At 41.6% G+C, this 24,988-nt stretch overlaps 1 protein-coding gene across 1 annotated transcript in view; it reads left to right on the top strand.

Annotated features, from left to right (window-relative positions):
* Nectin3 (nectin cell adhesion molecule 3) overlaps positions 1-24,705 on the top strand; it is a 107,857-nt gene extending 83,152 nt beyond the window's left edge. Inside the window, exons 8-9 of the mRNA XM_029470386.2 lie at positions 22,813-22,875; positions 23,686-24,705. Of these exons, the coding sequence (XP_029326246.1) occupies positions 22,813-22,875; positions 23,686-23,862 (240 nt within the window). The 3' untranslated portion in view covers positions 23,863-24,705. The remainder of the gene's footprint in view (positions 1-22,812; positions 22,876-23,685) is intronic.
* Positions 24,706-24,988: the final 283 nt, after the last annotated feature.

Raw genomic sequence — 24,988 nt, 5'->3', positions numbered from 1 at the left:
GATAAAAATCTAACAGTGTCCCACCTCAAAAGCTAGTCACCCTGCCTTTAATTTAAAACACTTAGAAGAATCTATTACCTCCCAAGACATTCCATTCTATTGTTCATACTGCAAGCTGTGGGCTGGAGAGATGGTTAAGAGGACTGGCTCTTCATCAGAGTTCAGCTCCCAGCACCAGCACGGGGCCTCACATCTATGGTAACTTGACTTGCAAGGGATATGACACCCTTTTCTGGCCACCATGGGCATGAGGCACACATATGATTCACAGACATACATGCAGGTAAAACATCAGTGCATAGAAATAAAGATCCCAGAAAACTAAAAATCTAGTTTTCTTTTGATTGATTGATTGATTGATTGAGGCAGGGACTTTTGTGGACTTGTCTTCAGATTCTGTGAAGGCCAAGGAAGGCCCAATCGCCTCTACCTCCCCAGTACTGGAATCATAAGCATGTGCCCCCACATTTAATTTTTGTAGTATTGGGGATCAAACTCAAGCTTCCTGCATGCTAAGCAAGCACTCCACCAACTAAGCTACATCCTTAGCCTCTTCTAATTGTGCGAGCCTATTGGAACCTCGTAAGCACTAATATTCTCTTCCGCATTTTAAGCTCAATCATTGTATATGCTGTTTATCTATATGCTGTTAGTACATGCCTTAAATGCTTACACCAGCCCTTAAGATACTGTTTCATACCTTTCCGAATTTCTAAAGTCCTCTGACTGACTTTTACCATTTTTTTTAAAAACTAACCTGAATGTTCCTTTTTGTCCATTCCTTATATTGTATAACATATCTTCTTTCTGTGGGTTCCCCATCAAAATGTGGTTTAGTATTTGTCATGGTATAATCGAAATCATAACAAAACTATTCCCAACCTTGAATTACCTGACAGCAGCAGAGAGCCAGGGAACTCCCTTAAAACCAACTTGGATGCTTTCTACATAAGCACAAGGTACTGAGTTGTGGCTACTTTGCATAAGCATCACCCCAAGCAGAGTGGGACACTCTACTTACTCTAGTTACAGAATCACAAGTTAATGCTGGTTAAGGTATTGTTTTTCCAGAACAGTATTTGGAAAATTGCCTGGTTTTTGTTACAACCAAATGTGTTAAATAAAATAACTTTAAAGTCTCTTCTGAAAGAAACTTACATACATATAATGTATATAATATAATTAAATATATTTATTTGTTTATCTTTATGTAGACTTTTAAATAGTAGTTATAAAACATTTTAAATGCTCCAATTTTATTTACTACAGTAACCAGCTTTTAGCTCTCCATAATTATACAATTAACGGTAAAATACAGATAATTGAATTTCACTGGTAATTCAGAAACCAGTAACCTGAACTCACCCTTCAAAGAAATTCTTCCTAAACTACTGCATGTGGCAGAACCTTCCTGGCTCCTTCAGCATTGGGCATAAGCTTGGTTATCCCAAACAAACCCACTATCCATGTTTTCAAGAACTTATAGATGACAAACATTTATTGCTGTGCCCAGGGTCTGCTGCAATTCTTTGCAGTTACCCAGGGCAGCTTTCTCTGCTTGTTGACTAGCTCAGTTACAGGACAGCCACTGGCGCCAACCCCACAGCTCTGAGGAACTTTGCCCCATGAGTCAATGTAGCTTTGGATGCATCTCTCCTTCCCTGCTTGAGTGGTCCATGCCCATCACATAACTCCAAGAGCATGAGAGAACGCAATACAAACTCCTTAGAAAGAGAAGGGACCTACATGTCATCAAGGAGTACATAGCTACCAGGCTCATTGTCCATTTTCTTGTAACACAATCCATGAAGAGCAAACAGAACAGCCAGCCAGCACATTGAGTTATCTCCAAACTGGACTCAGAACAAGTCACCTACCCATGTCCTTTGTAGAAAATTTACATGGGTTCATCCGACAATTTTCCCAAACTGGAATTAATGTAAGGAAAGCAACTTCCTTGCGTAATACGCTTGTGTGTGTTACTGGAGATTTCTATCCGGGTTAACGGTGATTTTCAGGTTTTCATGTCTTGTTCAAGAATCACGTACTTTATAAACTGGCACGTAAGGTTTATTAAACAGCTGAGAGTACAGATCAGACATAGCACATGAGCTAAGCACTCAAAGGCCCCAGTCCTTATCTGGGCTTCCTTTTAAACGATCCACAAAGAAGAAAGAGTTGGTTGATAAGTGATGTATGTGGATAGATCTCTTTTGATTGGCAGGCTTGGAATATGTGAGGCTCAATACTAAAAAAGAAACGAAAAACACTTGGAATGAGGAGGGAATAATGGTGTTGGTGAGAAGGGAGAAATTGGAGGAGGGGGATGGGATGGATGTTCCTGATCAAAGCACATTATATATTTATGTGAGACTCACAAACAAAAAATTTAAAGTTAAGAGCTTTTCTCAAATAACTTTATTGTTAGCAATTTTACATACTGAGTGTTAATTAAACGGAAGTTACTGTTTTAGTGCTTTACAGAAGCCATTTTATTATTTCAGCCACTCAGGTTGGAATTCAGTGTCTTCCCATCAGAAAGGAAACAGACTCTGGAGTTTGGTAAGGAAAGCTGTTCAACAATAGATGTTAAAGCAGGCATGCCATGGAAAGTTTCATATGGACCATCAGAATGTGCAAAGGGCCCAGCAGGGTGTTCCTTAACTGTGAATACAGTAGGGTGAGTGGGAATCATAGGAAAGAAGAGGCTGGGGTCAGTGGATGGAAAATACTGCAGGAGAACAAGGACCAAGATGACCTAAGAAGGTTCTTGCTGAGGTCAAGCCCAGATGGTGCATCAGACACCTCCTGGTGGGGAGGGTGAAGACCCAGAGTGGAGGTTCTCAACTTTCCCAATGTTGTGACCTTCTAGCACAGTTCCTTGTGCTGTGGTGATGCCCCAACCATAAATTCTTTCAATGATCCTTTATAACTAGTTTAGCCACTGTTAGGAATCATAACGTGAATGATATAATGTGAATTCCTAACACGAAGAATATCTTATATGCAACCCCAAAGGGGTCACAACCACAGGTTGAGGACCACTGCTTTAACAGGTGAGGCATTTTGCCTGGCTATCGTAGCAAGGATGGAGGAACTGGATTCCATGACCATGCACACAGGAACCCAGAACAAAGTTCAAAAAGCAGACTGAAGTGTAGTCAACCTGGATCTGTGGGGTCAGTTTTCTCAAGATCATGTCTATTAGTTCCTGAGCTTGGGATTTTTTTTCTCACTACCTACCAACAGAGAAAACATATGCTAATTCTAATTATAGTTTATACTTACGTTGCATTTTAAAATGAAAGGCATTGTTCTAAGTGTATTAACACATAATCTTCATATCCACCTTGTATGGCAGACTGCTGTTTTGAAATGAGTAAGCTCCTAGATAGAGTTCTACCATCTCTCTAGCATCAGCACCTGGAAGGGTGGGAGTAGAGCCCCCCACCAGCACCCACATTGTCATCACTGGCTTGTGAGTCGAGGAATATAGGTTTAGATTCATGCTTTTGTTTCCACAGGTGATCCCTGACCAAGATGCTTTTGCCTCTCAGGACATCTGTTTTCTTAGAGAAGAGAGGGCATTTGTTTCTAGATAATTGCTGAGGGCATTTCGAGGCAAGTCCTGAGGTTCTTGCACTGGGGTTTTAGGATTCTGGAGATGAAAAGCTCAGAGCAACTGCGCACCGTCTGATTGGTCAGCTGAGGGCACCTTGAATCCTGCTGCTATGCGTTCCGCACCATCTAAGCTTGTGCATAGAAGACATTCAGCTGCTGCAACTTACTACATGTCCTTCTATGTATGAGGTGACTAGCATCTTTGTGGAACACGGCTCCATGCAACCTTGTGTATTGGCATTAGAAAGCTGTTTGTACAAGGATATCATGTGACCCTATTCTTCACATGATGGACCTTCATAAGAATAAAATTTTTAAAAATTACTGACATGTATGCATATGGACAGATGCATTTAGTATATGTGTGGATGTATGTCCATTGCATCTGTAACAGTAAAGATACTAAAATGTAAAGGCACATTTTTGTAGAACAGTTCACATGGTCTTCTACCTTGCCTTGGTAAAGACCTGTTAAACAGATTTGTAGTGAAGTACTTTTCAAATAATACTTCACAAAGTAAGCAAACATTTAGACATTTTCTGGTTTAGTTATTTAAGTATTCTATGTGTTCTCTTCCTTTGAACTGAATACAGGTCAACTAAAATATTTTAGAATAAATGGATTGGGTGAGAGAGAAGATTCAACTATTAGGAATTTTCAGCACCCTCATTGCTGCTATTTCAACTGCTTGAAACTCCAGTTCCAGGATATCCGAGGGCTTCTGACCTCCTCAAGGCATGTGCATGAATACATGGTACACATACATACAAACATACATACATGCATGCATGCATACATACATACATATGTGCATATACATATGCTTGAAATACTTATGCAACTGAGGATTTTTATTATAGGCCTTACTCTGGATATTTTACGAGTTTCTCCATACATTCTATAGTAGATGCTCTAAATTCTAACCTCTCTTCCCTTGTGTATGTAGCACCTACTTCTAACATGGTCTACTTTCTTTTAACTTTCTAGTTTCCTGCTCTTACACCTTCTGCTAAGCACACAGGGGTGCTCACATGCACACATGTTAAAGATCATGCAGGCACCCTGTAACTGCAGTGCAGAATCCTAGATGTTGCTAAGTTAAAATGCATATGAAATACTGTAAATATGTAAATATGTTTAAATTTTGGTGAATAAGATTAGAAATAAAAAATAAAATCTGTTCTACCCATGTTTTCACATTAAAAGAGTCTATTAGCCTGGATTTCATTCTACATAAAAGATATCTAGATTACTTAACTTCATTCCTAATAGCCCTGTAATATTCATTAGCAAAATCTCCACCCACTTATTATCAGGTGGACCCTTTTCTTTTCTCCTGTTCTGTTGACCTGCTCTTCTGTGGACAGGTTGACAGCCTCCTGTTTTCTGTGAATTCCAGAGTGAAATTCTATACTACTCTTTCTGAGTCCTTGTATTACTGAGTTTCTCAGACTCCCCAAAGCATGGTTTCTGCAAACTACTCCAAGCCATTTTCAGAGAAAGGTGACAATTTTTGTAGCTTTCAGAGCCTCTCACATTGAGCATGGTCTTTTCTTCCTCTGCTCCAAACAGCTTGCACACAAATTCCATGTTCTTTGGGGGAGGGGGTGCAGAGAGACTGTCCAGAGCAAACCATTATGCCCTTAGTACTCAGGCAGAGCGCCCATTCTGTGGTACCCATTCTGGTCCACGATGCCTTTCTCCATTAAGGAGGAAAGTTGATTTCTGAACCTGACTCTGTTCCTTGTCTTCACATTAACAGGCTCCCCATGTGATAACACTTAGGCCCTCTCCTTTTCTGACATCTTGTCAGATTTCAGGCTGTAGGCAGCTTATACCCCCAGGGTCTTGCTTTCACTGTCATCATACGTGGTCTATTTAATCAGGGTTTTCTGTGGGGCTTGTAAAGCTTCGTTCCTTCTTTCAGAGCGGTGTCTAAAACACAAGCCCGGGATGTCACACAGTCATTTATTTCCCCAGCAGCCAGGCCCTACGGTACAGGCCCTCTTCCAGCTGAGCAGGACACCTTCCTCCTCCCTTTGCACCTTTGTGTTCCTGGACAGAAGGAACTTGATCCAGTTTATTCTGAGTGAGCTCATCTGTAGTAATGGCTCTGATACTCGCACACAGATACACACGTCGGTCCTGCAGACCTTTATGTAATAGAATGTATAAAGCCTGCATGCGTCTCTACTTTTCGGTTTAAGTCTATCTGTAGTGTTTCCTTTCTCTGATTTTCCCTTCTTTGGCCCCAGCTGGTAGTGATCAAACCGTGCATTCTGAGGCATGATGGGAACCTAGTCTTTTCTGTCACTATCCCCACATCCATCTTCATCTTTGTCATCACGATCATCATAACCACTGTCACCATTAGTCAGAGTAGTGTCTCTCAGGTCCTATTCTAATCCTTGCCCCAACCTGGGTGATTTGGAGGCTTAGACACCTCTCTGTGTGTGACCTGACCCCAGTACACCTAGTCTGGTGCTTCCTCTGTTCCCCATGGGACCCCTCTTTTTTTTTTTTTTCACCAGTGGATCCTTGCTAATACTGGTCAGCATCCACCTCTGCTTAACTGATGGCATAAAGAGAAGCAAGCCAGGAACAGACAAATGCTACAGGCCTAGCATCTCACATATAAACTCTTGAGTTGATCTGTTAGAGTTAAAAACAAGCTTGCTAAGGATGAGGTCTAGTCACCTGTACAGCAATAGAGTAGCTAGCTTATAAAACTGTATTATGTCTCAAAATAGCTATAAACTTGGATAGTTTGAAGGCTGTGGTACACGGAAAGACTAATTACCTTAACATATACATATTTCAAATTATCATCTGGTCCTTACAGTCTCAGATGTTACGGGCCTCCAGTGTTCCGAGTATTGTGATAAAGGGGGAGAAAGAAAAGCAGAGTGCAGGCAGAGTCCTTGCTTCCAAAGCACCTTGCTTTGTTAACTATTGAAAAGAAGGCCCACATGAAACAGATTAATACATTCCTGAAGAGCACAGGCCCATGAGTTCTTTTCAACACCCTTGGTAGAGAGTTACAGATGTGAGGTTTTGTAGGCAACTCACGGTGAGTTTCCAGGCTATTCCCCTTGCATGGCTTTTCACAGATAACAGAACATTTGTATCCTATTTCAAGCCAGATCTCCCCAACACCCCAACGCTTTTAAACTGTCTACTTGGGGCTAAGAGACAGGCTCTTTGTGCTTCGGGGTTCCTAATGGTATCCAAGGAGGTCTCCCTGTATGGCTAATACTAATCAGAGTCACCTGCTGGCTAGGGCTATTGCCGCTTGTCCTGGGAGTGGGGTGCATTTAATTGCGGGGTGAGTATTCCACTTGGATCTGTCTGCCTCTCCCTCCCCAGTGCTGGTATTAAAGGAGTGTGCCACCATTTCCTGGCTCAAATACACATTTTTGAGTTGCTGTCTAGAAGTCCATTTAGTTCTCTGTTAAATAATGGCAATGCTTATGTCCTAGCAGACTGGCTGAGCCCTTTCCTCCTAAGTAATGGAATGCCGTCTCACAACGGCATTTACTAGTCTCAGACTAAGTACATGATCGTATTTGTAGTGTAAGCCTATTTTAGGAGCCAATAGTAAGATACTCCAACTCTGTTCACTCATGAATTATGTCTGCACGAAAAGGCTTTTAGCTGTCATTTATTCTTGGCATGCAGGATTTCTTGCCTCAGCAAGACTAACATCTAATAAAGTCGCACCATTGTGTAACAAGTATGAATACTTGTTATGCGTGTGAGTATGAAGTAGGAGGAAGTGAAGACAAGGAAATCATGTGACTGGCTCCTGTCGTTTCTAGGCAGCAGATGTCCCGGGGAAGAATTTCTCTCCTTGGCATCACCCAATTCCCTTTTCTCCTGAACCACTAGTGTATGGCCTCACATCCAGTCAGTGCTCCAGGCTGCTGTTACTTAACTCTTGAGCCAGCTGCCAGCACAAGGTACCTTTGAGCTCTTCACTCAAGTGTCACTGCAGGTGGGCTGCACCGCACAAAACCAGCATTGCAGTGACTTCTCTGATTCAAATGAAACTGCCTTCTACTTAAGAATCTTCTATGTGGTCCCCCTCAAAGTTTGTAATTTTTAATCATGAGTGTTCTGTTCTCTTACTTTGTACTGAAAATGTCCTTTTGGGACCCAGATGCTAAAAGCTTAGTCTCTAGCCTGTAGTGAAACTTGGAGGTGGTTGAACCTGGCAGAAGGAAATTAGGTTCTTGGAGATGTACTCCCACAGGGGGATAGTGAGCTGTTCTGTTCGGTTGTTCCTTACTCTCTGCTTGCTTCCTGACTGACATGAAGTGAATGGTGTCCACTGGTCATTATGTACTGCCTTGTCACAGGCCCACACTTTCTAACTTTATTATGCCCTCAGTAAATGAGTATATTGTTGACAAGGGACATCATTCCTGGACCACATAACGTTCCAGTAAGAGGAACCATGAGAAAGTGAAGTCAGGTCAAGTGTATTGCGTATTGGCTCAGGTTCGTGGGTGTGCTCACTTAGATAGTAGAGTAGATGTGAGGTTTCTTGAGGCTCATATTGATGAGCTAATGGCCTCTAGAGAGGAATTTGTGTTGGTTCTTAGGTTAGAGAATTTTACCATTCTGCATAAAGCCATTTCTGGGATAGCTTGAGGCCTATATCCTCTGATATTGTGTGCTTTCCCAAGGTTAGGTATGTGTTCATGTAAGAAGCACTTCTGCTTTTACTGCCATGAGATACAGTGCTGTACTGGATGCAGAAAAGGCAGTTTTTGCTTTTCTTGAGAGCGTTTGCATGCGTGGCTGTAATTACATGTAATAGATAAGCCTTGGAAAGGAAAGCTTAGTTTGTGTGAATATCTAGAGTGCCTCATCAAGAATGAGATTAGAATATGAGGGCAAAGAACCAAGCAACCCCAAGCAGAGATGCTGGAGCGTTCTCATATAAATGTGTAATAATGTATTGATAGTGAGAAAGAGTCCCTTGGCATGTATAACCCTTTGATTTGTTCCCTGGCAATGGTTAGGATTCATGGGTAGGTGGAGATGACTAGTTTGCTTGTAAATAATTTTCTATCTCTTTGTGTCATCTGTACACTTTAATTAGACACTTTGCTTTGCATACATATTGCAACTTAAGTGAACTTTTGCTATCTTGTGTATTTTAATATGAGAATTGAAACTATACCTTGAGATAAGAAATTTCATTAAAATATGTCTTATCAAGTTTCACTTTAAAAATTAAAATCCAGTGTGTCTCCTCGGCAGAAGTCATGTATTTGTTTATCCTTGAGAAGGGAGAGCACACCCTTCCTTCTGTATTTGCAACAACAAAGCCCCTAGAGGCCTGAGACAACTTCAGAAAACTCTCATGGTACCAAATGTCATAATGTATACACTCTTCTCTCTTGAAAATGAGTCTAACGATTTAGACCTATATGTAAAAATATTACCAAGTGGTCATTTCTTCCTTTTAACTCTTTCATTTTAGTCTATAATATCTTGAATTAAGGAATTGTATATTGAAATTTAATAATTCTCTCTCTTCAAGGTATAAGCAAACAATCAGAGAGAGAGAGACAGAGACAGAGACAGAGACAGAGACAGAGAGACAGAGAGAGAATCTGCCCTCCAAACTGTTTCAAAGCAATGGTTCTCAACCTGTGGGTCTTTACCCTTTTGGCAAATCTCTGTCTCTAAAAGTACATTACAATTTATAACAGCAGCAAAATTGCAGTTACAAAGTAGCAACAAAAATAGTTTTATGGTTGGGGGTGGGTCACAACAACAGGAGGAGCTTGTTAAAGCTTGTTAAAGCTTGTTAAAGCTTGTTTCTTGTGTTAAAGGGCCACAGCATTAGGAGGGTTAAGCAGCACCGTTTTAGAGCATTATCCTCTAGCAGGTATGCACTCTACATTCCCCCCCCAACCCCCCCATGAGTTTCATGCTCACTCATGGGAAGCTTATCACCGTCTCCCTTCCAGAGCCTTTAGCTCAGGTAGGTGGTGTGACGGCACTCATGCCCTACCTTCTATCTGATGAGATAAAGATGACCTTAAGCTGCCAAAGACTGAGCATTAGGATCCGTCCTTGGACACTCTGCCATCTCACCATTCGTGCTCTGATTTTCTAAGTCAAATTTGGAGAGCTGGATATTCTTGAGACAGGCTGTTTCCAATGGTGGTTGGAGACACAGGCCAATGTGATAGTACATCAACATGAATTTAAGTCTTCACTCTACAAATGTGAACATTTGCCTCAGTTTCTTCAAGTATAACATGGGAATAATTTTATTACAATATTTATAATTATTATAAATATTAATAATATTTTATAGTATATTTATAGGATATAAAAACATATGACATCTACATTATCTCTGTCAAGGCCTGCCTGAGCATACCTTGGTGTAGGTATGCTTTCAAGAAAGTACACATTAAATTTGTATGGAACTTTATTTTGAAACCTATATTCTTGAGTTGCATTGGGATGGCCCCAGTAAAGGAAGAATCCTTTGTATTTGTTACAAATCCCAAGTGTTTGCTTACCACAGACATACATGGCTGGTGGTGGCTCTCTTGACCAAGGAACATCACTGAGCCAGGCTTTGTGTTCTTGTTCTCTCCTGGCTTTTATTTTAACAACTCTGTAGAATACCACGGGCTGAGAGCCTGCTTCTATGGACTTTCCTCCCTGTCCACAGCTCTGTCTCCTCCTCTTTGCAGGAAGCAATTCAGAACCTAAGGTTTCTCTCCTAGCTGCCATCTCATATCCAAATCATCTGTGGGAATCCCTTACAGAGAGTGGGACAGAGAGCAGGCCCCCTGTGTCCAAAGCACCTCTGCAAGGTTTTGTTGAGCCCTGCTCCTTGACAGCACCATTCAAGGCTTCAGAGAGCCTCTGCCAGTCTCTTACTAAACTAAGGAAGGTGCTGATAGATGAGAACTGCCAGGGAGTACATGGAGGCCAACCTTACCTGCCACATGTTGGAAAAGAGGGGCTACATGCAGAGAAACCCCCAGTATTTGAGACTTCACACAGTTATTATGTGAAATGTGGGATCAAAGTCTACAGTGAGCATGGTTCATTGCGTATACCGGGGAACCATGAATTAATTTTAAAAGAAGAAATAAGGGGGAAAGTCCAAACTTAGTGACATGTCACCTGCTACAAGCATTCAGAAGGCATTCCATAAATCTTTCAAAAGCCCTACATCCCCAAATACCTTTGTATTTTTATAAAAATGATATGTCAAGTTGAAAATAAAAGCTAAGGGTGGCTATTGAGTGGTTCCTGAGCTTGGCAGCTGGTTAAATAAGTCCCATCAAGAAAACCTCTTTGGTCTTGATTCCAGTTTGTCTTTACAGAAGTACAAATTATCATCTGTCATAGGCCTCTTGTGATCACTCATGAGCACTGTCTACGGATGCCACCCAGTCTCCAAAACACTGAGGGTCTTGAATATGAGTAGACAGTCTGTGAGTGAGTTACCATCTGGATGACTGTCATGAGAGCATACCAATCACTTACCTTGTTAAACAGGTGCCTGATCAATGTGAGCGCTGCGCAATTAGAATCCCATCAATACGGGTGTTGCTCCTGCATGATCAGCCTCTCACATAACAACTAATAGCAGTGAGAGAGAAATTGAACTTTGGCTAGCAGTTTTATTTAGGACTTTTGTTGATTTCTCGCAGGGTGTCTCTGTGATGTCCAGGCTGAACTTAATTCCTCAGCTCAAGTCATTCTCCTGCCTTACATTCCCAAGTAGCTGAGATTAAAGATATCCTCCACCACACCAACTAGGTTTTGTCTCATTTCAGAAAGGTACTTAACAGGTTGGAAGATATCATTCATGTTTTGAAGAGTCTGTACATTATTAATTATGTATGATAGCCAGTTCTTTTGTATTTTTCTCTTAGCATGGAGAAAACATCTGCAAAGATTAACAACTCTGTCATTAAAATACGAGAACACACCTGGATACATTAACAGAAAGTTTCGGTCAGAGACCAGGTTGTAACTGAGAATTTGCTTTATTGTAGCAGATGCCATACTGTGTGAATGGCTTCCTAATCTCTTCAGTTGAGTTCCTCCAAAATGGAACAGCTTTGATAAAATGGAAATAGGGCCTTTTAAAAGTCAACTTCATTGAAGTATACCTTATGTAACAATGCTGCATTTTAAGTGTAAACTTTGATAAACACCAACAGATGTATGAATTCTATAATCCCCGCCCCACCCAAGACCATTTCAGTGACCAGAAACATTTGTCACATAGTGTTCCTCATCATCATCTGGCCCACCACCTTCCACACACTCATCTCTCTTGAGCAGGCACTGATGCGATTTCTCCTGCAGTATGCCTTTTGTCAACACCCACATGTAAAAGGAATCAGTGTGCTCTCCTGAATCTAATACTCTTGATCAACATGATGTGTTCAAGATTCATTCATATTGAAGGAATATATCTTATTACTCGTGTGTGTGTGTGTGTGTGTGTGTGTGTGTGTGTGTACACACACATGAACTTTTAAAATCACTTCGTTGTTGAAGACTGCTCTGATTTAACTTCTGGGAATACTGTGAATAGTTTATTAGCTGATTTTGATGCCAGTCTCACAAGAGGATTGTCATGTCCTCTTTGTCCCCATCTAAGGAAGAAGTTCAGACTAGTACTAGTCTGTCTTTGAATGTTTAATAGGACTTAACAGTAAGCCCATCTCCTTAGAAATTTCTTCTGCAAAGGATTTTGTTGGTATCTTGAAGACATTTGTCTTTTTCATCTAGGTTGTTGAAATTTACCATCAAATTGTTTATAACATGATTTTGTCCTACTAATTTAATGGGGTGAGTTTAGTAATGCAAATAGTTTTAATTTGCATTTCCAGTGTTTTATGTTTGCTGGGAGTTTCCAATTTTACTAATTTTTCAAAGAGGCAGTTTATAGTTTTATAAGTTGTCTAAGAGTTTGTCCATTTTTACTAATTTCCCATTATTATTGTTTCTTTCCTCCCTCCTTTAGGTTTAATTTTAAAAGTAGCAGTATTCTAGATTGAACACTTAAAGTACAAGTAATTCTTTGTTTGAGATCCTACATGGTTTGACAATTTTATTACATTAACTTCAGAATATGAGAGTGGGAATTGGCAAGTCCTAGGTTTGAGTCCCAGATCTCCGAGGCTCCATGACTAGCCACCCTGACCTTCATGCTCATTTGCAACTTTGTCAAAAAGAATGTAGAGAGTGTCTCTAAGGATGACTGCTGGCCTCCAAACACCCATGCACATTCATGTGTCTCAGCAAATGAATGTGTAAATGAATAGACACACACACACAGAGAAATGTCTTTTCTAGTTTCCCTTGTCTTCTTCTTCTTCAATCAGTTATTTAGAAATGCTTGTAAATTAGTAAATTATGAAAATTAATATAAATAAAAAATAATTAAAATATTTTAATATTAACCTCCCATTAATTCTCTAGCATCATATACATACATATCTCTAGTGAGAATTAATGTCTATAAGAATGACTATAGAATTTTAGTCCCTCCATGCTGAGACTTTTTAAAGCCCAGCACATGGTCTGTCTTGCTGCACTGTTGTAATTATCATTGTGCTGTGGTTGGATATAGTCTTCTACCAATGCCAATTGGGTCAAGATGGTTCATAGAGTTGGTGACCGATAAGATATCTTTTTTCAGTCGATAAGAAAGGAGTATTCGTTCCAGCTGTATATATGAGTATATCTGTCTTGTTTTAACTCTTGTCAGTAAGTTATTCATGTATTTTTGTAATTCTCCTATTGGGCTGGTGCACGTGGATTGAGGACTGCTTTGTCATCTCTTCTTTATGCCCTGGTCCCTTTTTAAAAATTATTATTATCTGACAGTTTCTTACATGCGTATAATAATTTCAGTGCTTTGCACCCCTCCCCCAATGTCCTCTCCCACCCCCACTTCCTTTCGTGCTGAAACCCTTCTTTTCAACATGTCTCCCTCCTCCTCTTTCCCTGTCTCTTTGACTGAATGACTCACTGAGTTTAAATAGGGCTGCCTCCATGAGCATGGCTTGGGGGATACTTCACTGAAGCACACATAATTCCTCAGGGACCAAAGCACTGAAGAAAGTGACACCCCTTCTTCTGACCATCATTACCTGTCAGAAGCCCCCCCAGGGAGCGGGACTTCCTAAGTCTGACTCTCACTCTCTACTGCTTTGCTTTCATGGTAGCAGAGGGTTCAGGCTCTAGGAGGGAACTCATGCCTGCCTGGTATTGTAAACCTAGCTAAGAACCTGAGGCTGGGGAGGTCCAAAGACCAAGGGAGAACCTACTTCTGGAAGTGAGGCCTCATGGGTAAGGTGGTGTAGTTCTACATTCTGTCTAGCTACTGGGGTGTGTGAACTTTGCTCAGGCAGATAAAACTCGGAAAGCTAGGCTACATTTCACCCTACACTGCTCGGGGGAAGCACTGATACAGGGCTCAAGGAGTCGGAGAACGAGGACTGTCCAGGAAGGGAAGCTTATTGGCTAAACCCTCTGGGCCCATTTAGATACCTCATCAGCATGGGGAACTCTGTGTTCTATAACACTTGACCAGTGGTTGTGTTCTTTATGTGGGGATCTGGTCAGGAGTGGTGCGGCTTCTAAACCCACTCTACCTTGCCAAGTTTCCTGGCACGGTCCACTGACCCACAAGGTAGGGCCTCAGGAGTCTTGCCCACATCCGTGGTGAAATGTGGAGGGGCATGATCTTAGTCTGGTAACCAATGCTCTAGCAGTTCTGTGCATGCTGCTTTGCAGCAATCCTCACCCAACCTCTGGCTCTGAGATCCCTTCTGTCCCCTTTCCCATGATGTTCCCTGCACCTTGGGAGTGAGGGCAGAGTGACACAAAGTGCTGAGCACTTCAGTCACTAGTTGTCTACACTTTGACTGCGAGTCTCTCTATTAACCCCTGTGCACTGCAGTCAGAAGCTTCTCTGCTGGAGCTGAGGGCTCTACGCATCCATGAATGTCAAATATTTAGAAGGCGGGTTGATACTATGTTGGTTTGGCTGAGCTATGACCTCCTCAGCTACAAGTTCTTAGGTAAGGTTATGGCACTAGACCTGTTCCCTCCTGCAGAGTAAACCATCCAGCTCTATGAAAGCCAGCCAGTAAGAGTAAGCATCCAGCCCACATCCACACTGATTTTTCCATGCTCTGTGGCCAAAGTATGTCGTGTCTTCAACAACAGGCTGTTCCATCAAGTTCTAGTGTACAACCAAAAGAAATGGCAAAACCCACATCGGCCTCGGGCCCTCTGGGACCTCTCTGACCAACAACTTGTGGGGCAGGCACCCGACTTCTTGTTTAATAAACTGTGGCTTCTTGGGGGTGTTCGGGGGGGGGGAGGAGTAGTATTTTCCTGACACACTGATCCTTCCAGCATCTTTGAAAACTACTCCTTTATTTCTAGTAATGTCCTTTATCTGAAGTCACTTGGCCTGGTATAGTATAGTCACTCCAGTTTTTAAACACTTTGAATGTTTCTCTAATGGCTCATGCTTTCACAGTATGGCTTTTCCTTCTTGTTTTGAGGAAAGAAGAAGGGTGTGGGTGTGAAGTTACAGTTTATTTTATAGCCCAGGCTAACCCTTGAATTTGCATAATCCTATTCCTGCTTTTCAAGTGCTGGGATTGCAGGTGACAACCTCCACACAGTGCTTCCTTTGCTTTTTGATACCCTCTTTGTATCACAAATGAATTTTATATAAATCATGTCAGTTGGATGAGTTGTAGTCATTCTAAAAATTCTCGTCTTTCGTTTCTATATGCACTCCATTCTTATTCCTATGGTTGGGTTTAACCTCACAACTTATTTCTTAAATGTGTTCTGTCGATTGTTTATCCCTCATCCTTTCCTCTCTCCTCCATACTCTGTGAGTCATTTGTTATTACCTTCTTTGTTGAATTATTAGTCACATATTTTTATTTTTACTGTTTTTCTGTGGATTGAATTTACTGTCCTAGTTAGGGTTTCTGTGGCTATGATAAACACTCTCACCAAAAGCGACTTGGAGAGGAAAGGGCTAATTCCAGTTCACAGTTCTCAGTCACACCCATCACTGAGGGAAGGTGGGGCAGGAACTCTGGATAGGAACTTGGAGACTGAAACTGAAGCAGAGGCTGTGGAGGAGGCTGCTTACCGGCCTCAGCTGTACACTAGCACACTAGTGACATCAGTAACTAATGGAGAAAATACTCTACAAGCTTGCCACAGACCAAGCTTATGAAGGAATTTTCTTCATTATGGTTCTCTCCTAGATAACACTGGCCTAGGTCAAGCTGACAGAAACAAAAAAGAAAACAGAAATGCTGTGCTCTACTTTTAACATAATATTACACAACTTTATATTACAGGATCTTCACTTCTGCCTCCTTACTCCCCTTAGTAGTCTTAGAATAATCGAATAATAGTTTAGTTTGTTTTTCATGTGTTATATAAACTTGGTAATCCATTCTTACTGCATTATTTCTTAAACCGTAATATATAATTTTGAAATGTCAAAGTTCTTATTGGAGTCGGTTTTCTTCAACACGGAGAATCCTTCTATAACACTTCTGTGATAGAGATGATCTGAGCACAAAATACCTCAGCTTTTGGTTGTCTGGAAATTTCTTCATTTCGCTGTTTTTATTTAACATTTCTGTGGGGCTTACAATTGATATCCAGTTTAATTTTTTTCATCACACACATTCAAATTGAATTTGCATACTCTCTTGTCTCTCATGTTTTCCTTTATTGCTGATAAAAAGCGAGGGATAATTCTTGCATAATTTTTGCATATCTTATCCCATTTTTCTTCTAGCAATATCTTTGATTATGTCTTTAATATTGATTTTTCAGCAATTGGATCCTGCAATATGTTTGGGTAATATTAAATATTTCAATTCTTTTTAGGATGTATTGACCTTTTAGAAATACAGACTTTTTTTTAACCCAAACTGGAAGTGCTTGCTAACTTTCTCTTTCCACTCTGTTGTTTGCATTGATAGTTTCTTTATGCACATATATACTCACTGTATACTTGTATACACCCAGTGTCTAATTGGCTATGAGGACACCTAAAACGATTTTCCACTTTAGCTTTTCAATTCTCTTTCATCCCGCTTTATCTTTATTAATGCTCACATTTTCTTTGTAGCTGTGAGTGTATGGATAATAACGTTTTTGTGATCATCTCCATGTGTAGTCTGGCTGGCATGGAACTAATCCTCTTCCAGCTTTGATTTCTCAGAGTGCTGGAATTATATGTGTGAGCCACGATATCTGGCTTATGGTAGACACATGAAAGTGTATCTATCATTTCCAGGTTAATTTTTTTATTGACTTTATCTACTTTTTTCATGGCCGGTAGATATCACTTAGGCACTGGGCATCGTAAATGTTACAGTTATTCCTTAGTAAGAATTGTGTTATTTTCTGGCAGTGTGAACGTAAAAAATCAACTTCATCTTCTAGAAGCTTCTGTTTGTCCTAGAAGCTTATCCTTACCTCTAAGGAGGACAGGTTCTTGTCTCTTAAGTGTTTTGGGTATGTGTTCTGTATCTCTGAATGCTTCATATGTTGAAATTTAATCCTCACTGTATTAAGAGGCTGGAAATGCAGTGCAGCTATGCTGCTGAGGGGTGGCTTTGAGATATGATTAAGATTAGATAATGCCACTAAAAAGGATCCCCATAACAAAATCCGTTTAGTGGTGGCTTTATGGAAAGACGGAAACCAGACATGCCATGTGTGCACTCCCTGTCACTTGCCATGTGATTCCCTGTGTTGTCTCAGCCTCTATTAGCAAGAAGATCGACAATAGGTACAGCCCCTCACATATACCGACAGGACAGGGAGCCAATGTAAACCTCTTTTCTTGTGGTATCCAAAATGGAGTACTTCAGTATCACGTTGAGAGGTAATTTTTCTACTTTTGGCTGGTTACAACCTGAGCATTTCTCAGCTTTAATAGGGCTCTAGGAGTGACAAGATCATAGGTCTCTATCAATATCTGCCTCCTCCTCTAGTACCCATTCATTGTCTGATCCATGTATGCTTAGACTTGACCTGAGCCAGATGAACTCTCTCTGTGCCTGGATCTGAGCTTTTTCTGATTCTCATTTTCAGTTGCCTTCTCCAGATTCTAGACACTTCAGCTCACCTAAAAGTAGAACTTTTCCCTGTGAGTTCATCATGAATCATCCTCTCCTGAAGGCAACAGAGAAGTCAGGGTAATCAAAGGTTCACTCGAGGTGTGTGTGTGTGTGTGTGCACGCGTGCGAATGTGTGCTTCTGTGTACAATCTTCCCCAGAATTTTCCCTTTATGCAAAATAATTGTCTAATGTTTGAAATTCTTGTTCTGTGGACTTGACTCATGGTTTATGGTATAAACCATCATAACTGGAGACTCACTTGGTGGTCTATAGAAAAAGTACTAGGGCGAGCTATTTCAATAGAATTGAAGTCATTTTACCGACGTGACATAATGGGAGGAGACAGGATGCCAGCAGACACATGGTACCATGTGGCGAACAGCCCAGGAGAGTCCTGGAGCAAACATCCAGCTCAGAAAAAAATGGCTAGGGTCTCTGTGCCCCCAGAATTGTCTGTTTATTAGAAGTTCATTGAAAAGTATATTTACAGATTATCTTAGGTATTAACCTAAAGCTGATCAGAGAAAGAGGTACAATCTACACAGATAAAACACACACACACAATAATGGTATGGCAGAGGACAGAAAGCATTGACCAAGGAGGCCAGGCCTCAGTCAGAAAATCAATGCCATTATAGGCAGTGGGGTGGCTGGCCATTCTGCGTCCTCTCAACAATGCCAGGAAGGGTAGGTGGTGGCAGTGGCAGTGGGGTGGCTATCAGTTAGCACATGATAGGGGAAAGCCTGAAAAAAGAGGAGTGTGGTTTTGAAATGACAGTTTAAAGGCTGGAGGGATGGCTAAGTAGTTAAGAGTGCTGGCTGCTCTTCCAGATGACATGGGTTTGATTCCCAGCACCCAGAGTGGCTCACAGCTGTATTAAAGACAGCAGACAGGGGGGTTGCGATGACAGTCTATTCTATGTGTGATGCTAGAGTGATGCTTCCATGCTATTGGATACCTGTCAACAACCAAATAAGGTGCACTGCCACAGACTTCTGAAGTGTGTGCAAAAGTAACAAATGAGCCACAGTAAAGCCGGAAGTTGTCCTGGAGCTGAGGTTCAGACCCACAATGGAGGGGACAGGTGAGGTATATGAAAACTGTATTTCCCACCCAACTTTTATAGGTGCATAAAACTGAGCCATGAAAATCAGTTTATTAATTTATAAACTCAATTTCAGCATTGCAGACTCATGGATGTTCAGAAGTATATGATTGATAAATACTTCAGATATGGGATAAAGTCTAGGTACTTCCTTTTGGGGTCAGGTCTGTGTTATTAAATGTTTGGTTAATTTCCTATCTCCTACCATAGGAAAAGGTAGCAACTCTATATTAGTCATAAAGCCAGGGGTTCTTTTATGTATTTATATTGAAACAAAGTACGTTTTAGCCTCTGCAGTTCCCTTGCCCTGGCAAGCTTAATGCACGTCCTAACTTTGGCTTGCAGGAGTCATTCATGTGTTTTTCTGGTGACACAGGGAGAGGGTTAGCAGCATACTGCTAAGACAGGGTGATGACAGATTTCCTGGTCATGTGAAAATCACCATCTGGAATTTTGTAGAGTGAATGGGAAGACGTGCTCTTCCAATTCTCTGTAAAAGCTACAGCCATATTCTTTTTGTAAAATATGTCTCTTTCAGAGAGGATGGCAGCTCTTCTTTCCACACACTGCCCCCAATAGGAGGAGCAGGCAAACTCTGGGCTGGTGGGCATCTTGTACACATCTCACCAGAGTCATCCTAAAAGTTTTCTTTCTTGCACTTTTTCTCTTCTCATTTTTCTACACGATTGTACTCTTTTATACAGAAGAGGAATAACCTCCAGACATTGCTGGTTGCCTTTACTTGGGTAGATTTTATGTCTTTACAGAAGTTAGGGCAGCTTAGTCCATCACCGAATTCCTTTTTCTTCCTCTGAGAACATTAGATATAGAAACTGAATAAGACTATTAGACAGGCGAGACTGCTGCAGATGACAGTGTGGGTGGACGGTAGCAGGACTTTGTCAGAGGTTCCTTGGTGCTAAGAAAAGACACCGTACATTTGGGTGGCTTTTACTGACTTATTTTTCTAAAAATCAACACAAATAGGTTTAGGTTTTACTGTAGCATAGAGGATCCTAGAAGACAAACAAATGAAGTTATAAATAAGATGTATTTTATAAAGACATCCAGATACCTCTTCAGAAAAATTAATTGACCTAATTGATTTAGAAAACCTATGCCTGCCCTCTCTGGAGAGCTGTTACCTACTGTTTTATCAAATTACACTTTATTATGAGTGACACAGAACAATTTCTTAATCATCTGTAAAAAGAAATAGAAAGAAAACATATACAGAGGTCCTCTAGAAAAGCAAAGAAGCTAAGGAAAATACTAATTTTGCTTTAAGATACTAGTTTTCAACTCCCCTTTCCTTGGACCATGAGCAAGAAAATAATTTGTGAAGATTGTGGTGGTGATGCTACGTACCCAGCATGGCTTGAGTAAAACCCTTGCTTTTGCTGGGACATGGACTCTGGGGACCTGCCAAATTGTGTACTGGAAGGGCACACACTTCTGACTCTGGCCTTTCCTAAGCCAGTGCTGTCTCTTTTAGGGGTAGAAGACCATGACATTGCTGGATGGGATAGTAGGTGAGACCTGGGCACTAGGAGAGGGGAGTGATATCCAACAGTCAACTAAAGCCAAGCTCCAGAAGGCAGGATGCCCAGGAACTCCGGGTCCTTACCACTAAGCATGCTGCTTTGCCTTAAGCCAGATACAAGATATGCATTCACTGTAAAAATTAAGAAATCAAATATGACAGCTACATAGTATTGAATTTCAAGGTTTCTACATGACTGGCCACAGGTCTATTAAGATGACCTGCTTAGAATTTATTACCAGTATGTATTATGTTGTTAATGTCATCTGGTTGTGTGAAGATCATCCTCGCATCATGTTGCAGATGATTCTAAGGGGAGGTCGCTTCTCAGAGATAATTTATAATATGGCTAGCCTTGACACAGGAGACCAAGAACCAATCAGAGTTTAGCTTCTAATCAGTTCATTAACTATTAACTTACTACAGAAGACAGGGTGGGATACAGGAATGAATGAAGAGTTGTATCTGTTTGAGCTGCTATAAAACCAAGCCATAAAAGGGACCTCACGACACACAGAAGCATCACCTAGTTCTTGGGGGTTGAGTATTGCAAGATCCGGTGCCTGGGGAATAAACCTTCACCTGACATGGCCATCTCTCTGTAATCTCATAGTTTAGAGGAGAACTCTGTAGTCTCTTCAGTGCCTGATAAGGCAGCACTGTCCCCATTCATGAGAGGCCTACCCCCATGGCGTCACCTCTTCCAGTGACCCACCTGCTGGTACCATCACACTGCAGACTGGGATTCAGAAATGGTCTTGGGGGAGGACAAATATTCAGTCAGCGCAGCAGACCAGACAGGTTCAGTATTTCAACTGGAGTTGAAAATGACGAATGTTCAAGACTATAACAGAAGGCAAATTATGAGACGAGGCATAAAAGATGCACAGAGAACAGTGGGGAAAGCTGAGTGAAATAATTGGCTGTAGAACAGAAAGGCTCTGGGAAATAGGGAAGCATGAGTCTAGTCAGGCCACCATACAGGGGGAGTATTTCACTCACCAGAGCTTAAGGGGTAAACCTTCCAGACCAAAGGGACAGCAGAGCAAAGACATGTTAGTAGATATAGCCACACAGGGCATTCAGTCTTCCTCTTATTGTGTTTGCAGACAATCTCCTGTAGGCATGGAGCTAGAAGCAAGGGCCGTAAGCCTCAAAAACTTAGAATCAGATGTAACTACACTTGAGTCACAGTCTGCTAACCATCTGTGAGATGAGATACTTTAATCATGCTGAACCCCTGACTTAGTCACATGAAAATACTGTTGATAGGAAAACACAGTTTGTACTTCAAAGCAAATAAGAGGTGGTTTAATGTGGAGTCAGACATGAGTGACGATCGCCTGGAACTTAGATTCAGATTCCCCCAAACATGGTGGAAGCAGGAATTTGAGATTTTGTTAGCTACAGAAGAAAGTTCTAAATCCAAGTATTTGCATGGGTGGGTGTCACATGTATGTGTTCTTTGATGCTACTTGATGACAGTCTCTGGCCCTTGGGCTAAGGGGAAGCCAGTGGTCTGCTGAAAATGCATTTCAAAGTTCCTGATAGCCACCAGGATGTTAAGTCAGATAGGAGTAAACACCGAATGGCTTTCAACATGAGTAAAAGTAGAGGAAGATAATTTGGCTTTGGTCTGTAGCATCTTCTTTCTCATTGTCAGGGAGTGAGTGATTAGCTTTGTAGAATCTTTACCATAAGTGCGGTGGTCTCCTCAAACTCAGCAACCTCAAGGGAAACCAGTTTTATAGAATGACGTGTGTGAGTTAGATGAGTGAGAGAGTACGAGACTCCTTCCAGCACTCCATCTTGTTCAGGAGACTGATGAGAAAACAGTAGTGTTGTATATGCTCTGATGGCTGCCTTCACATGAGGCTGATAGAGGGCCTTACAAATGATGTGGCACTTGAATGTATCAGGCAGAGGGGGCTAAGAAAGAGCCCTTTGCAGTGGAGGTGATGTTCAAAGTGATGAGGTAGGAATCGGGGAGAAAAGAATGGTCACACGAATGACCACAGATAAAGGCTTGTCATTACCTGATTCAAGGCACCGGACTGTTCCACTGGGGAAAGACTGAAGACCTTCGGTGCTTAAACTCTGAAGTCATATATTCTCAGTTCGCCCTAATTCTTGTGTATCACATGTTCTGGATATTTTCTCCCTGGAGACGCCAAGACAGGTTGGGTGAGGGGAGAGAATATGTAGATGTTTATGTTTTCCGTCCTTCTGGAGAATATTTCTCTCCATTGGTAGACATTTAGCAAGTCACGATTGGCTCCCTGTACCCGGGAGCCTGCCTGGTATTGGTTCATGTGTTGGTGCTTCACAGGTGTGTGTCTTTTAATGTCTTCCAGACTGAACACTTGCCTTTGCAGACTCAGTTCAAAGAGAAAGGAGCTTGTGGTCTTCAGCCCTCTGTAAGTAAGGCTCGTGCTGTACTCATGCAGGTATCCTTTGCCATTCTATCAGATGGTCATAACCGTTCATCTTATCCATTGCTCTCTGTTTAAATGTCTGTACATGACTTGAGAAAGGCTTCAAATTTGCTTCTTCTTGCAAGTAATCTAAAGAACACTGCTAAGTAATCTAAGAAGCAGCTGTCTTTTGTGTGAAACCAGTACCCAAGGCAGAGAGGGCCATTTCAGAAATACCACAGAGCATCAGATGCAGTTCGGTCTAGAGTTAAGTGTCAGCTGTGGCTCAAGGTCAAGTCAGAAGGAAAGGTGAAGAGAGAGGCTATTTTGGGCAGTGTTTTTAAATCTCCCTTTGATCAGACATATGGTCAAATGCCAGTTCCTTTTGCTTTGTCCATGCCCTAATCCCCCAGTGCTGAATCTTGATGTTTATTTTTGTTTTGTTTGATTTAACTCTCTGACTATCTCATATATTCCTTCCAAGCCAGAGCGCTATTTGAGAGGCTCCTGACATTCACAACCATGGCTTCCCCTAGCTGACCTTAGTGGGACCCAATTCCAAACCTCAAATCCTAAAATTCCTCAGCGTTTGTAGGTTACAGTTACAGTTTGTAGTTACAAGGCGCCACTCCTCTTACTCGGGTGCCGTGGGCACCAAATGACTGCACCATGGTGATTTTCCATCTAGTTCCTTTGAGGGGTAGGGTCAGGGTCATGGCCTTGAGTGAATTTGACTTTTGCTTGTTTTCACCAGTGTCCTAAAAGAAATGTAAACAGTGTCTTTGCTAATGTAAGCAATGTTTGAATTTCTAGAATGGACCAATTAGCAGGAGATTTGACTATGAGGATGAGAGCGCAATGCAAGAAGATGGAACTCAACGCATGTGCCCCCTTTATAGCCAGATGTGCCACCAAGACCGAAGCCCTCACCAACATCACCCACGCAACCCCGAGAGGCTCTACATCAACCCACGAGAACATTATGTGTGATTTTCCTTGTCATGAAGGGTGTTGTAACAAATGTTTATTCTTAGACCTGAGAGAAACTGAGGCATCTAAATGATTTCAGTCTTAAAGTGTGTTGGCACGATCGAAGAACGAATCAGAGCTAAGAGTAGATTGCTTAACTTCATTAAGGGTTCCTTACCCACCAGTTGTGTGTGTGAGCTCACCTGTAGCTTCACTTCACTGTAACTCTGAAGTTTAGCTACTAACACTTGGCCTCCAATGGTGTGTTCATTTGAAGAGGAAGGCCCCAGATGCTGGCTACAGCTTTGCTTGGGTCTCAGACACTGCTTGTCTGTCATTTAAACAGGTGGGAAAACGAGCCCCACATCCAGTTCACTGATTATTAAGCTGGGATTTAGATTTCCCTAGCCTCCCAGTCCAATAACAATACCTGCGTACAGAGGCCAGAGGAGAGGAGCAGACTGCTGTATCCAATGGTGACAAAGGCAAGGGGAAGCGGCAAGCCTCTGTGTGCTTGTGAACCCGTGTTAGTGCCCCGTGTCCTTCCTGGCCAGTAGGCTCCAAGGGCTCCATGGGGATGTCTGCCCTCTGTCCCCTTGGGACCAGCTGTGTCTACTTTGTCCCTGTTGCTGCAGTCTTGTGTTCCACTGGCCCAATTAGCTCGTTTCCACCTCTTCAGTCCTTAAAAATCCCTGCTGAAATGGGATGCGGACCTTTTAGCCAGCTTTCCATTCGCTCACACAAGACAAGCTCAGTGCTCACCTCTTAAAGCTTTCAAGGCCAGCTCACCACACAGGCTTTAGCTAGCTACTCTTCTTCATTCTTTATTCTTCTTCCATGTCTTATCTACCTCAAAATTAAAAAAAAAAAAAAAAGAGAGAGGAGAAAAAAAAGCCTATTAGAAATCACTGCAAAATAACCACCACTCTTAAAAGCCTAGTGGAAAATTTGAAAACTATTTTTTTTCTTTTGTAAAGCTACTTCAGTATCACATGCTTGCTGAATCTACATGTCATCTATTCTCCTCCCCATGTCACCTGGTCAGAGAGCCTAAAGAGATGCTATACAGTTGGTAATAGCAGCCTCTCTGCTAGGCTTGACAGCTACAAAGCTACACTGCAATGCTGTGCTGCCTGCTCCTCCTGTC

This window comes from Mus caroli, unplaced genomic scaffold, assembly GCF_978045245.1.
Source record: "Mus caroli unplaced genomic scaffold, Mus_caroli_1 scaffold_17, whole genome shotgun sequence".
Taxonomy (NCBI): Eukaryota; Metazoa; Chordata; class Mammalia; order Rodentia; family Muridae; genus Mus; species Mus caroli.
This window is presented reverse-complemented; position numbering and strand designations above follow the sequence as displayed.